General features: G+C 52.4%; 2 protein-coding genes across 9 annotated transcripts in view; one reads left to right on the forward strand and one right to left on the reverse strand.

Moving 5' to 3' along the window:
* Positions 1–4,760, forward strand: part of GATB (glutamyl-tRNA amidotransferase subunit B) — a 97,386-nt gene extending 92,626 nt beyond the window's left edge. For all 4 annotated transcript variants that reach the window (XM_027956240.2, XM_027956242.2, XM_027956241.2 and 1 more), the window contains 2 exons: positions 1,078–1,212; positions 2,505–4,760. In XM_027956240.2, coding sequence (XP_027812041.1) covers positions 1,078–1,212; positions 2,505–2,633 — 264 coding nt within the window. In that variant the 3' untranslated portion in view covers positions 2,634–4,760. The remainder of the gene's footprint in view (positions 1–1,077; positions 1,213–2,504) is intronic.
* The window catches only part of FHIP1A (FHF complex subunit HOOK interacting protein 1A), a 312,856-nt gene continuing 301,139 nt past the window's right edge, over positions 3,126–14,842 (reverse strand). For all 5 annotated transcript variants that reach the window (XM_027956239.3, XM_060400969.1, XM_042234932.2 and 2 more), the window contains one exon: positions 3,126–10,993. In XM_027956239.3, the coding sequence (XP_027812040.2) occupies positions 10,740–10,993 (254 nt within the window). In that variant the 3' untranslated portion in view covers positions 3,126–10,739. The remainder of the gene's footprint in view (positions 10,994–14,842) is intronic.

The following is a 14,842-nucleotide window of genomic DNA, read 5'->3' on the forward strand; positions in this document are numbered from 1 at the left end:
CGCTCGTGACACGGGTTTGTCTTGGGCGGGCGGCAGCAGGCCTGGGAGCTGCACACCGGGCCAGAAACAATTGCGCTCCCATAGTGCTTCCCAGGGTGAAGATCAGACAGGGACAAAAGCTGAGGACTTATGCCGCAGCACGAGGCTGGCAACCCCAGAGCCAGGATGACTGCAGCAAGGGGGCCAGGGAGCCGGCCTGGGCCGCCTTCAGAGGCTCCCTGCCTGCTGACTCCAGCCAGGAGGGCAGTCTGTGTCTTAAACAGGAAGGAGCAGAGGACTGGATTCTGGAACCCACTGTGTCAGCCCAGGGGGCTGGGGCTGGGCTGCGTTTGACTGATTTGGAAAGCTAATAATCTGATACATTCTTAACTCTGGAGTGGAGAACACTGCGGCCCGCCAGCATTTGTTCCTGGAGGCCTGCGAGGGGTGCGCTTCCCTGGGTCACTTGGTCCTCACCCCACCTCCAGCCTACCACACACGCTCAGGGAGCAGCCAGCCTCCCTGCATTTAAAAGCATCGCCCCAGCCTTGTCCTGCGTTTCCTTCTGAATTCTGTATTTTGGCCGTGATCCCTGAACTGCCTCTATCCTGGTTATTTTGGCCCAGGCAGATCCAGCCAGTGTTGGGGCCTGTTGGGTCCCTGCTGTATTGGGTGCCAGGCAGAGGCTGAGTCTGGGCGGTCAACTCAGGCCGGCTCTGCACTTTGAGCCACGGTGGCGGCAGCGGTCCGCGACCGCCAGGCATTCAGCTTCCAGGCCCTGGCTGCAGGCAGTCTCCATGCCTGCTTCCCGGTAAAGGGCTGCTGCAGAGATGCTTAAAAGAAGGCCTTGCAGGTGGTTTCTGTTATGAGCCAACACGTCACCTCAGCTCATTCATCCAGTGGGACTCGCGTCAGCGGGGACCTGTGAGGAATCACCTCCCCGCCCTCCCTATTGTGCCCTTGGAGTCCACCAGTGCAGATAACCCATCTCCGTTTCCACCAGCATGGTCTCGGGCTCAGTGTGGGGAGGCCCTGGTGTGTCTGCTCGTGGCTGGAACTCACTGACCCCTCCTCTCTCCACCCTCCTTCCCCCAACAGGTATTTGAGGAACTGTGGAGGAATGAAGGCAAGACCCCAGCACAGATCGTTGCAGAAAAGAAGCTTGAACTGCTGCAGGACCTGGAGGCCCTGGAGCAGCTCTGCCGCTCCACGCTGGAGGCGCATCCTCACGTGGTACGCTGCCCCGCGGGGAGGGGTCGTTAGGCAGGCGCAGTGGCTTCGGGCAGAGGGGCACCTCTCCTGCTCACCCCAGCAGTCCAGAGGAGCTTCCTAACAATGGTTGGCCCAGTTTCATCTGTAATCCCCAATTAATTTTGTCAGTTTTCAGCTAAAGTCAAGAGATGCAATTAGGTGAACACTGGAAAAATACAGCTTTTCCTAGGAGGGAGATCCACCCCTGCAGTTGAGTCTCATGGCATCCCGGTGGAAGGGGGAATCAGCCACTGCTGACCTCCTGAGATGGGGGGCGCTTTCACAGGGTCCCCGAGCTCTGCTCTGAAGACCTCTGTATCAGAAAGCAGCAGGTGGGACTGCCTGCACAGGGTCAGACACTTCAGTTCTCTGCCTTGGAGAGGTGGGAGGAAAGACAGAAGGTTTGAAAGTCATTTGTAAATTATGGAGAAAGTCCTTCCCGGGAACAGAGCTGGAAATCAAGTCATTTTGTGTTGAGAGCAGAGAACAAAATAGAAAAAAACTAAAATGAGGCGCACCGCACCCCCCCCCCCCAAATCTAATCATTGTGCAGAGATTCTTTTCAGTGGGGGAAAAACTGCTACCATCCCTTTCAGAACGATGCCACCCACTCATCAGCTTGCAGGGACACTAACAGCTCTGTGAAGAGCTCTCGATAAGGAAAATGAGCTTGCACGGGGTCTCGGCAGTCTCCATCTCCCGGCCTCATCTGGAGTGGCTGATAAAGACACTTCTCGTTTGGTCTGCGGCACTGTGCGCAGCTCCGCGCAGGCGCCGGTGCTGGGTGCTGATCCGAGGCAGGAGGTTGGGCGGGCGACCCTGACGCGGTGGCTGTTTTGACAGGCACTCAGCGCCCCTGCCTGCCCGCCCGGCACCCCCCACCCGGATGCTTGGGGAGCGTTGCCATCTCCTGGATTTGCCTTCTAGCAAACAAGCTTCTTGGCAGGAAGCTGGGGGAGAAGGGCCCACTGAACCTGAAGGGTTTGGGGAGAGGGGCACTCATCCAGCACTGGGTGCGAGCGCCGAGGCTCAGCTGTGCGGCGCCGCAGCCCTCCTCGGTGCCTTGTAATCAGGAGGCTGGGGAGCAGGTACCTCCTCTGCCAGGAGCCCAGAAGCCTCCTCCAAAGGTCACCCTCTCCCCTTTGTCCTCTTCTCATTTTATATCTAATACAGAAAAAAGAAGCTAAATTTGTTTCAGTAAGTCCAAACTTGGTTTAGGATTTTTTTTAGGCTAGAGTCTGTTTTCCCCTCTAAAATAATTTCTGTTTTTAAAGGTAATGGATCTAAAGAGGGGAAACCCCAGAGCTATAAACAAACTGATCGGGTTGGTCCGAAAAGCGACTCTGGGCCGAGCAGATCCGACAGCGATCAAGGAGGTGCTGGAGAGGCAGCTGTCGTCCTGACAGGTTCGCGTCCCCCTGCAGAGGCCCGGCCGGAGCCTGTGCAAGCTGATGTCCGGGGCCCTGCGCACCTGCGCCTGGAGATGCCGCCTCCACAGAAGGCTTCATGGACATCCCAGGGTTCCAGGAGAGGTGCGGCGACAGTGAGGAACGCAGTGACGCTGAGCGCGCACACTCTCAGATGCTGTACATCCTAGGACGATATCTCACTCTGCAGGGCCCTCATGCATTTGTAGGCACGTCCTCTGGGCCCAGCATCATTCTGGGTGCTGGGGATGGGCAGTGATGGAGAGAGACGGTGATCTGGGCGTAGTGTCTTGTTTGGGGAGCTCTCGTGGTGGGGGAGGAGGCTAGGAGCCTTAGTTAAAACCATGAAGTAACGGTATTCTCCCATCCACTGAGTAAGACTGCTGTCGCTCACCCAGGGCTCTGGCATCCCAGAAAGCAGAGATCTGAGCATAAGGGATTTTTTTTTCCTCCATAAAAAATACAACGTCAGTTTTCAAATAGATTTAATGAATAAAATATACTGAAATGTCACATAAAAAATTAACTTATTTGTCAAAGATTGTGCAGCTGATTGATAACTCCCCTTCCCCACCCTCAGGCCAGGAAGTTTGATAAGGAGATAAAAAAGCTGTAACATTAAACTGCTTTGTTTTGCCTGGAAAGAATAAGAGGACAAACTAGTAAACGGAAATCACGACCTTTAGCGGTCTCTGTGGTCCAGTTAGGAGCACCTCCCTGCAGGCAGGGTTGCCGCCCCCCCCCCCCCAATTCCTGGGACAGTAATAGTGTTTCTCTGCTGCCGGCGGAGGGGGGGCGGGATTGGGGTGGGGAGGGGGTGGCCTGTGTTCCCTGTGTGCCTTTGTTACCTCTGACTCAGCACGAAAGACCATGTTTACAAGTGATGATTTTTAAAAGCACATGTCAAATAAGCTGACATAAGAGGAAAAAATCTTTGGCAGCCCCGACTTTACCCTGAGTTCTGTCTGTGCTGAGAAGAGGACAAATGTCTCCATCATGAATGGTGCTCCGGAGGCAGCGGGGACCCGGAGAAGAGCGGACCGTCCCCCGCCAGCACCTCAGCTGTTCATGGTTCTGGTTGTGGATGCTGGCTCAGGACTTCCCTAACTGGGAGTAACGGGAGGACTGTCCTTCCCAGCCAGAAGAGCAGGGACAGGAAGGAGACCAGCCATCTGGTTTATTTCAGACAGGCATGAAGAGGTAAGGTTTTACTTTGTAAAAAATGAGTGACGCAGAAGTGTTGAGAATATGCGATATCACCCGGGAAGCCGTGTGCCCCTTGCACGTCCTGTTCACGTGCTGAAAACCACTGGGCCTGACAGTAAACTGTGTTCATCAAACTGCTTTTCGAGACAGAAAGCAAGAGCCAGTCCCCAACCCCTACCCCCCACCCCTTTGCTCCTGAGACTGGAATCTGGCAGCAGCATGGTTTTCTAAGAAATGGTAGGAGTTCAGTTTTGTTTTCCAAACTCCATTTTCACCAAAGACCTGGCTTCTTGGTCATCAGACTTTACAGAAAGCACTGGCCAACCTTTGCAGACCATTTTAAATCAAGGGCTGACTTGAATGGGACTGGGGAGGGGCGGGGACAGTTGAATGAAGACCATTTACCAATAATATCATGTCATATGTAAACTGTATTACGGACTGATCATTTTGGAGAAAAATGCCATTGCTGGGGTGAGGGTGGGGTGCAGAGAGAGAAGGAAATGGGTAAAAGGGGGTCAGCTGCACGGTGGCAGGCAGAAATAGCCCTTGGTGGTGAACACGCTGTAATGTATAGTGAAGCAGAAATACGTCATCCACATGAAACATAGTGTTATAAACCAGTTACCTCAGTTTAACACAGAGCACTGAATCTCTACAATGCTGATTGTCGTCCAGCTCTGACAACTGCCCGTTATCTTAAATGCCCACTTTCAAAATCCAAAAAATCAGATTATGTTGTTATAACTGCTAATAAGAAAAAAAAAAGCACAGCTGATATCTTACTTGGAACCTGACTAGAGATTTGAAATACATGTTTATGTAACACCTTAAGAAATTCACAACGTATGGCTCTACTTGTAAAAAGGGCTTCAGTGAAATACAGTTTTAAATGCATTTTTGCATGAGTGTGAATTTAGTCTGGTGGTCCGCTTTTCGGTGGGAAATCTCATTAAAATGGATGAGTTGGCGCCACAGGTGAAGCGATCGCCATCTGTCACTGGAATGCACACACCTGTAGGCTGGGAGAGGGGCGTGCTGGGAGACTGGCTTCCCGGCGGACCTGCTCAGGTACCAGGTGTGTGCTCTGGCTGAGGAGCAGGTTGGCTGGCTGGTTCAGGCGGGAGGGGAGGACTGGCTACCAGGCACAGAGTCCGTTTTTAGTAAAAGCTCACTAGATTTATAAAACTGAATTAATGGACAGGGACTTCCCTGGCAGCCCAGGGGTTAAGACTCCGCGCTTTCACTGCAGGGGGTGTGGGTTTGATCCCTGGTCAGGGAACTGAGATCCCTCAAGTCTCACAGCCAGAAAAAAGGAAAAAGATTGCCTTTTGTGGGGGCCCTTTCGTATGAGAGGTGGGTGCCTCCAACCTCTGGGCTTTTAAATTCTAGGACGAGGAAGGAGCATCTTAACTCTGTCCAGGGTTCTGCATCCAGGTAAACTTCTGTTCCCATCTCTTAAGATGTAGGCAGCGGGGGGCGGGGCGGGGGGGGTTGTTGTTATTTACACCAAGGTAAGGATGTTTTAGCTGAGCTCCCACCTCCTTTTTTATAATTAGTGAGAACCTGGAAGAAGACTATGAATCTTTTTCAGGGAAACACCCTCCTAAAGCTTTCAGTTGGCTCATTCAGTACATAGCATATGACCAGGACCTACAACCTATATTGTATTTTTCACATCTGTTGAGTTCAGCAGCATCATTTCACGGATCCTACATGGTGGCTCTTTGGGGAAAAAAGAACACTAAGTCTGACGGAAAGGCCATCATTTTCCATTCCCAAAAGTAGCACGTAGATCGCAGCCATGTCTCTTCAGCAGATTTTAGACAAATGCTCCACAGACTGTGAGCAGAGCTGATCCCTGGTGGTCAGATGGAAAGCATCTGATTGACATCTTCTCTCTGCCTCCCTTAGTCAAGCATCTTAGCCAAGATCATTTAAATATCATCATCAACCCCAAATTCCCTCTTTTAAAATGTGTGCAGGGCAGAATGGGGCCTTGTTACGGTGGGCCTTTTCTAGACGTGTCCCAGTAAAAGTCAGCTGCCATCGCCCTCGTCAGGTTGTGAAAGGACACGATAAACCTCAGGTCCCGTACAGATGCCTGAGGTGTGCTAGGGACGCTGCTGGCAGCCTTGTTCCTTGTGTGGGAGACAGTAGGGGAGAAAATACACAGTCATGGGGGCAGGGAGGGGCAGTCTCAGCTAAAATCAGTCCCCATCTCAGGACTGCAAGCACAAAAGCCAAAGAACTTTGTCCTCGCAAAGCCTCAAGGAAGACTTTTTACCCAAGCCCTGTTTATCCTGTTAATGAGCTGCCAGGATGATCTGTTCTCCAGAACAAGGAATCGCCTAATAAAAGCCTGCATATAGAGAGGATTTACTGAGGCAAAGTTATCTTGAAACGATTCTTAGTCTTTTGAGAGCTCTTTCTAAAGCATTTAGGTTTATGATGGTCATTCAAAAGGGGAGGGGGGAGCTCCATTTTCTTAAAATGTTTCCTCCATGATGTGATTTAAGAGCAGAGTATAAACTTGTTTGACAGTGCTCTATCTTAAGCTGTTATTAGACGGAGAATTAGTGTTGTGTGATTTACAGACTGATGGCTGAAGCAAGAAGGGGTCAAGAATATCCTCAACGACCGGAAGCCTGGGCTACAGAGGCCTGCTATTCAAGAAGAGCTAATACCACTAAGCTGGCTGGGGTGCGGGGTGAGCCAAAAATTACACCCAGCTGGCCAGTGACTTCCAGCAGCACGCGCAGTAGTGTTTGGTCGCCGAGTCAGGTCTCTTTGCGACCCCATGGACTGCAGCACACCAGGCTTCCCTGTCCATCACCATCTCCCAGAGTTTGGTGTCCACTGAACTCAAGTTCACGTCCATTGAGTCGGTGATGCTAGCTAATCGTCTCATCCTCTGCCGCCCCCTTCACCTGCCATCAGTCTTTGCAGCATCAGAGTCTTTTCCAATGAGTGGGCTCTTCGCTTCAGGCACAGTAATAGCTGACCTGCAATAATGTCCTTCATTTAAATGGCTGCGTGTGCCGGCCATTCAGTAAACGCATGGCTGATGATGCGTGACCACACTGACCCGCCTGCCCCCATGTGAAGTTGGGCGTGCGCTGCAGACGCTCACCCTTCTGCCTGTGGCACGTCGCACCCCCGCCCCAGCCGCACTTCCTGTAGGAGAGCAGCCGAGACACACTGACCCACGTTCGGATCAGCCAGCCCACCTGCAGTCCCAAACCTCTGAACCCAGCTGGAAGCCCAGCCACGTGGACCACGAGACCGGGCTGAGCCAGAGACATCAAAAACAACTCTCAGCCCCGAGTCCCCTGTGTCCTGTTTCTAGATTCTGTACCTAGGACGTGCTCCCCACATTACCCTGGGCCCAGGATGTCTTAATGGCTTGAAATCAACCACTGTAGCAGACCGAAGTAAAAGCCACTTGCTGAGGAAAAGGTGCCCCTGAGGACCCACGGGGGAATAAACAGCCCCTTCCTGCATACTACGGAGACACTGATTCCAATCCTAGCACCTCAAAGTATTTTACTTAGTAAAATGGGGACCATTTCCTCTAAATATCAGGAAAAGGAAGTACCTACTAAAAAAAAACACATCTCTGATTGGTTACTCCAGCATTGCCATTTCATGTCTGGGACTCTCTACTTTAGTCTGTAAAATTGTATTTTAGGCTAAACTCAACCTGGAATTGCTTTAAAATTTTAAAAACATTTACTTGGCTATTTCCAAAAATCAATTTTAAATATCCCAGTGTTATACTTTGAACCACAAAACCCAGTTCATCTAGAACTTCAGATCAGACTCTGAATTATGAATCTCAGTGAAGGACGTGCTATGTTAGGAACTTCTGACCCGCCTCCGCGGCCCAGGACCACCAGGCCTGACACAGCGACCTCAACCTGGGCAGCACCGAAGCCCGTGCCCACTGAGCCTTCCAGCCCTCAGCACAGCAGCTGAGGTGGGGACCCACCACGTGGTAAAGCGTCCACCGGGCGGAACATTTTAAAGCATGCCAAGTATCATTCAAAATTCTTCCCCAATCTCATTGCAAAGGAGATTTCTAAGCATCCCACCTGCTACTTTATGACTAGAATATTCTACTTCGTGTGTGTGATCGGTCGCTCAGTCATGTCTGACTCTGCAACCCCTTGGACTGTGTAGCCCACCAGGCTCCTCTGTCCATGGGATTCTCCAGGCAAGAGTACTTCAGTGGGTTGCCATGCCCTCCTCCAGGGGATCTTCCTGACTCAGGGATCAAACCCGCATCTCTTAACATCTCCTGCACTGGCAGGCAGGTTCTTTACCACTAACGCCACCCCGGGAGGTCCATCTACTTCAGTACCAAGATTTTCCAGCAAGGATTCCCACCGCCACCCGGCTGCCATTCAGTACCGCCGCAGGCTTCCCATCGCCCTCGGCTGCCATGTCTCCAGACTCCTCAGGGCTGCTGTTCTGTCTCAGCTTCCGGCCTCTGTCATGCGCCCTCACGCACGGCCACCCCACCTCCAAACATCCTTGCCAGCCCACCTGGCTGTTCCCCCTCGACTGCACAGGTTCACCTGTTCCCACGAATGTATTTCCAGGTTCCTTTTCTGACTTCGTTTTGAGAAATCCTGGGCATAACACTCCGGTTGGAGGGCTGCAGTGGATCCAGAAACCCGAACCGGTGTCTGCCTCCAGGCAGACAGGGCTTCCTGTGGGCTCGCTACCAGCACCCACCATGGGAGTTAACCCTCCTGCCTCTCACTCAGACTCGGGTCACCTCCGTCCTCCTCGAAGTCTACTTCAGTACCTATTTCAAAAACATACTCTTCCCCAGGGGGCGCCTTCCACATAGGCGACTGTAGTTTTCTGTAATAAAGCAAGAAAAAGACTCCACACCATCACCAGATGATGGAGAGAAGTGTAAATCACACCAGAAAGCTAAAGGATATGGCTTCCGGAGGCAACTTGAGCATCTTATATACCCAGTGAGTCCAAACTGGAAGATAAATAACTTATGAAAACAAAGCTGGAAGGTAATAAATTACAGCCGAAACTCCATCTTTCCGCTCCTCTCGCTCTGCCTCCAAGACACTTTCTTTTCCAGTGGAAACTTGTGCAAATACGAGTGGGCGCTGGGAAGCCAAGGGCAGGCCAGTGCGCCCCTCAGCCGGGCCAGCCATCTTCCTAGACAGGCAAACCGGAGGTCAGAATGCACAGCGACTCGGTACCCGGTTCCTTGCCTGGACCCGGAAGACTGTGAGGCTGGCTCTGAGGCGCCGCCTGGCCCCAGCCCGCGCTCCAGGGGCCTCATCCCGGGGGGACTTGCCCGCTTTGGATACAGAGCTGCTTCAAGGTCCCCGAACACAAAGGCAGCCTCAGCTCCGCAGCATCTCCTGCGCTTTTCTCCTTCATGCCCCCGCTGTACTAGGGCCTGATTAAAACCACAACAGCGCTCCTGAGGCGCTGCCGCCAGGGTCTCAGCAAGACACCCACAAAGAGAGGAGAGAAACCCGGGGCTTCCAATTTCCTTCCAAACAGAGTTCATCCCAGTTCCAACCTTCTCACCTGCACACACAACAGGGCAGTGGAACCTAATAATATCCATGAATATCGGTTGTTTATGGTCTTGTTTTTTTTTAGCCCACAATTATTTTGTGTGCTTCTCCCTCTCCGTGGGAGTAGACCGAGGCTCTGAGTGTAATTACGCCTGGTGGAGAGGGCTGCGGAGCATAGATGCGCTAATACATCACGATGGGGCCGTCTAATGAGCCCCATTACTCAGAAGGCAGCGTTTCTGTGCAGAGCGAGGCCCCAGCAGGCACTTGGCTTGGCGGGGCTCCCTATGACCTGTTGGCCCTTACATCCCAGTTCCCAAAGAGGCTATACAGTTCCTGTTTCTCTACAAAGTGCAACACAGAAAAAGCAAACATTTTGAAATAATTACCAAGGTTTGTACAGATTGTATTTAGTTTACCTTTATCCTTTCCCCCACTCCATACTCCCCAAAAATACCCACCATGAGATAGTTTCACAAATGAATCAGATTTTCATAAAACACTTAAAAAAATAACAATGCTTGTCTTCTTACAGAAGCATCAGATACCATGCTTTGTTCGTTGGGTTGATCAGAATCCTAAAAACCAAAGTAACAGTTTGCATAGGCAGAGTTCATTGTGTGCAAATCTTACTAAAGTAAGGCTATTTTCAGTGTTTAGGTGGCGATACAATGAGTTAAGAAAGCTCTCAAGCAACAAGACATTTCCCTGCATTCCACATTCTCTCCAGCTATACCTGACTTCCTGGGCAGAAAGCTGAGACCAGTGGATTTGCCTGCACCATAAGGCAACATGTGTTGGATGGAATACAAGTGTTGGAAGCAAAACGCAAAAGGACGGATGATCCAGGCTTGTGTTGGAGGCAAGAGGGGCTCCATCTTTCCTCCTCCCTTTGTAAGAGGGGGCCACGATGCGGAAGGCCGCAGGGGCAGGTATGTGTTCGTGTGCCGCTGGAGGGTCAGCCCTCTGGCACGGGCACCTCCAGAAGTCACTGATCCCTGGTGATCGCTGGGTGTGACCTATTGCTGCAAGGTGGGGCCTTCGCTCCCACTCAAAGGAATGGGAGGATAAGGACCAAGACCACCTGAGGAGGAAAAAAACGGAGCCCAGAAAGCCTGCCAAAGGAGCAACCACAGTAGTGGGGAGACAAGGTGGGGAAGCCTAGCTGGAGAGAGAGGAGGTGCACAGAAGACCCCGCTCCCCCAAAATCAAGTATCGTCAGGAAGTCTCCAAGTGGAGATGTCTATAAGCAGCTTTGCATTCAACATCCAGTCAAGACACCAACACCGCAGAAAACCAGAAGCAGACTTCCAGACTACCAGCAGGCGTCGTCCGGGTCGCCCAGCATCCTGCAGCAGAGGATGGAGTGTTCCTGGGCCAGGGCAGCCAGCTCCTTCAGGAACTCAGGGAACAGGGCAGCTGCCAGCATGGTGTCCCGCACTGGTGGGGGCAGGCTGGGGGGCGCCCCCACCGCCTTGGCTCTGTTTGTCAGGAAGGGCTGAAGCACTCTTGGGGGGCCATCCAAAAAGTTCTTGCCGCTTCCTGTCCTGGAGGCATCCTGAACGGGATCTGAAACCAGAAGGCAGGCAGCTATGGTGAGGCGCCTCCAGGAGCCCTTCTGTCCACCCTTAAGTGCTGGGCGGGGTGGGGAGGGGGCGGTGCGGAGCGTGCACGTTCAGTTCCCACTCTGACTGCAGTCTGAAGACACCCCAGCCCCCCTCTACTTCCCTCTGAGACACTCAGATCCACCCAGCAGATCACCTACAGCATCAGGCATGTAATGAGAGTTTTATCCCAATTCCCATATGAGGCTCTACAAGCAGAAATTGTGGCAAGAATATAGGTTTATCAGGAGCCCTCTACGCCTGGGGCGAGACGAAGGGAAAAGAGGGAAATGGCATCTCCTCCCACTGAGTCAGCCAAGGGAAGACGCAGGTGAGCACGATGGTTGTCTAGGACAACAGGGACACCTACCCTCCATGCCTCCCGGGGTCGGGGTGACCACCCTCCCTTTGCCAGCTGAGCCCTGACCACCTCGCAGGGCTGTGCAAGGCGGCCTGAGTCACACACCACGCTGCCCACGGCCTGGGCACAGGGCTCCGGTCGTCAGGGCTTCCTGCCCCGATCCCAGCCCCTTCTGGGTGGGATCTCCAGCCTTTGGGAGGAATAGAATGGATGAAGCCTTTTCAAGGTTGGAACGATGCAGAGGAAGCTGAATGCTCATAAGACCAGACCGGGAACTCTCCACCACTATGGGCATCTTGCAGCAGTAGGTGGCTTGGACCTTCCATTCAAACAAGGTTTCCAGGAGTTTCAATCTCAGTTTCAATAATGTTCATCTAAGATGATATGAACCAAATTTTGTATATCCAAGTGATTTGCATTTTCATATTGCATCAGTTTGCCAATTAAAACGGTTCAACTTACCTAACTATTTAATTCCTGAAGATCTCCAGCCTTCCTATCGATAGGAATTATTTATGTCTTCCTCTGCCCCCCTCTCCAACAGACTCATTACTCCTTATAAATCATTATATTCAAGCTCTTCATTATTTTGGCTGCTTTTTAGAATTCAGTCCCATTTCTCAACATTCTTCTCAGAGTGTTGCTTAACTATGGTACTAAAAATTCTTGACATTTATAGTACTTTCCACATCTCACTACTATCGTCTTTAGTGTTAAAAAAAAAAAATCCTCCACTCTACTGCTTTAAATATCCTTTTAGATTAAAGCTTATCACAGCTCATGCCATAAAGAACTGGGGAGGTTGTTGAGAATCTGCTGCTGCCTTTCAGCAGAAACTCACACTGTGCCTTGACGAGAGTGAGGACAGAGCGCTGATGTCCCTGGGGACACAGCCAGCCCACAGCCCTGGGGGACCACGCCAGAGCAACACCCGCCCCCAACCCCCAGTGCCCAGCACCCAGCTCTCAGGGACACGGCGGGGCCCACCCAGGAGGCCGGCCGGGGTTCCCAGGGAGATGGGACCCAGGCAGCAGACCGAGGCCCACACTGAGCGTGCTGGCCCCCACCTGGCACTCCCTCCCCTGTCTGCACACCTAAGCCTCACCAGGTCTACTGGCCTCATTTCTCACAAACTCACAGAAAGATGGAGTCAATGGGCGTAGCGTGCACAGGGAGCTATTGGTAAGTGTAGGCCATCACACTGCCGTCAGTTCAGTAGCCCTGACTCTATAAACCACTTCCGCTTCCTGCCCTTGGAAGTGACCCCGCTGGAGCCTCCCACTCATTTTATTTACCAGTTGGGGTCTGCAGGGCCCTTCAGCCTGGCGGTGCTGTTTCTGTTTTCTCCTCTGTTAAGACTTTGAGGTTCCTAAGAGCTGAGCCCCTGAACAGTGTGTCCTTCGTGGCCCCCCACACACACGCTCATCCACAGAAGCAGCTAACAGACATTTGCTGAATGAATGATGGAAGGAACCCGCCATCATCAGCTGCTCCCTGCACCTCAGCTCCCTGAAGCTGGTTCACTCCTTCATCTCCATCTTTCTCTTTCTAATTTACTCTTTCCCCGCAAAGGGCTTTTGTGGATCATTTATCCAGCTTGATCCATGAATTTTAAAAGTGTCATCGCTAAGCCTCATTTACCCAGCTTCAATCCAAGAATTAACACTGTCTTCCCCGATGAAGGCGGGGGCGTGCCCAGTGAGGGCGGCAGGAGCCCAGCAGAAGTCCTGGCGGTGGCTCTGTCCCAGCAGCAGAGAGAACTCACGGTTCTTTCCTTGAGTCAAACTCAACTCAGAAACAAGGAGACTTGAGTTATGGTCCCTACCTGGCAACCAGCTAGTCACGGAATGGCTCGGTTTCCTTTTCCATAAAATGGAAATAACGCCTACCTGACGCCTTCCAGAACTAGCAGTCAGTGCAAAGACTCTATACATAAATAACAGAAAATACTACCTTTGTGGTTTGGAATTTGTATTTGAGGGAAACATGAAATGCCTGGCAAGTGGCTGGGCCTCACAGACCAAGAGTCTCAAGAGTGACTGTTTCAGCAGAGAAGTCCACCCAGACTTCTGATCGAAGCGTTAGTGAGGAGGCTGGTTTCACCAGGGCCTGCGCGATGGGGCAGCTCAGGCTACGCGTCCATGAACCAGACACCCCTTGAAAAAGGGCCCAGTGTGCAGGCACAGCACCCAGAGGAGAAGCAGGAAGGAAAGGAAGTATAAATGCCAGAACCAGGAGTGGCTTCCTAAACTGTTGCCCTGGGACTGAAAAGCTACTGCAGAGGGTTGTCAGGATACTGCTGGGAAGACTGGAGAAGTCAGAGGAGTGAGTTACCCTGCACCTCCGCAATGGCGGCAGACAAGGAGCACAGCCGCTAGACCCCCTAGTAAGCGCCTCTCACGGGATTCTGATCGCTCGCTGTCCTGCGCCCCTGTGAGAAGCAGGCTCCCAGGCCCATCTCATCTATAAGCAATCATATCACACACGAGTCAGGTTTGTGCAAGGGACAGAGACCTTGGTCATCCTGTGAGTTGAAAGATTTTTAAAGTTGAGGGGACCTGTCACTTTGCTAACCTGAAAGAGGTTAATTAGGAGGTTAATCTGAAAAACTCCATCAAAGGGGAGTCTTCTATCCCAAGAGACGCTTCCTACAAGTCAACGTCCCCTGAGAGTCACAGGCCTTAGAAATCATCCGCCACAGCTGCCTAACTGACCACCTTATGAGGCGGAAACAAGAGCCCCTGGGCACGTATCCAGCAGCCACCGCCGTCACACAGTCTGAAGCCAGGATGGAGCACAGGGTTTCAGGGACCCCTCCACCCCAACCCCACCACCGTCAGCAGGATTGTGAGGGTCCAGCCGGTCAGGGCATGAGCCCTCAGACTCTCTGAACCAGGTGCCTGGCCGACCTCTCTGGGCCTGTACCTTCAGCCTCCTTCTATGAACACCAGCTAACAGTACCCTGCGTGTCCACTGTGCACTGCTGTCTGAAAAGGGAAACTGTCTGTGAAGGCACCTTGCAAACTGCGAAATACAAACAAAGACCAAGCCCGGAGCGCAGCACAAGCTTCAGTTGCCTTCTGTCTGGAGGCTGCACATGGCCATGATCCAGCATAGCTCTTCCCACCCGGGGTGTCGGGGGGTCTGCTTCATTCCCACAGCTGGGCTGACCCAGGGGCTTGGCCGACAGAATGCAGCAGAGTCAACCTGTCAGGTGGGGGGTCCCCAGCTGGGGCCTCAAGAGACTGTGTCTTCTGCTCCCGCTACCCAACAGCCAAGAAGCTGCCAAGCCAGGGCAGACCACTGGATGATGAGTAACACAGCCCCTCATCACCCCGGCCAGCAGCCACTGCTGTGAGCCAGGCCATCCCAGATGCCCAGCCACACTGAGCAAGTGCTGCCAGCATCAGCTATGCCCACCCAGGGCAGCAGGTCAACCTGGCAACCACACAG

The sequence above is a fragment of the Ovis aries genome, chromosome 17 (assembly GCF_016772045.2).
Source record: "Ovis aries strain OAR_USU_Benz2616 breed Rambouillet chromosome 17, ARS-UI_Ramb_v3.0, whole genome shotgun sequence".
Taxonomy (NCBI): Eukaryota; Metazoa; Chordata; class Mammalia; order Artiodactyla; family Bovidae; genus Ovis; species Ovis aries.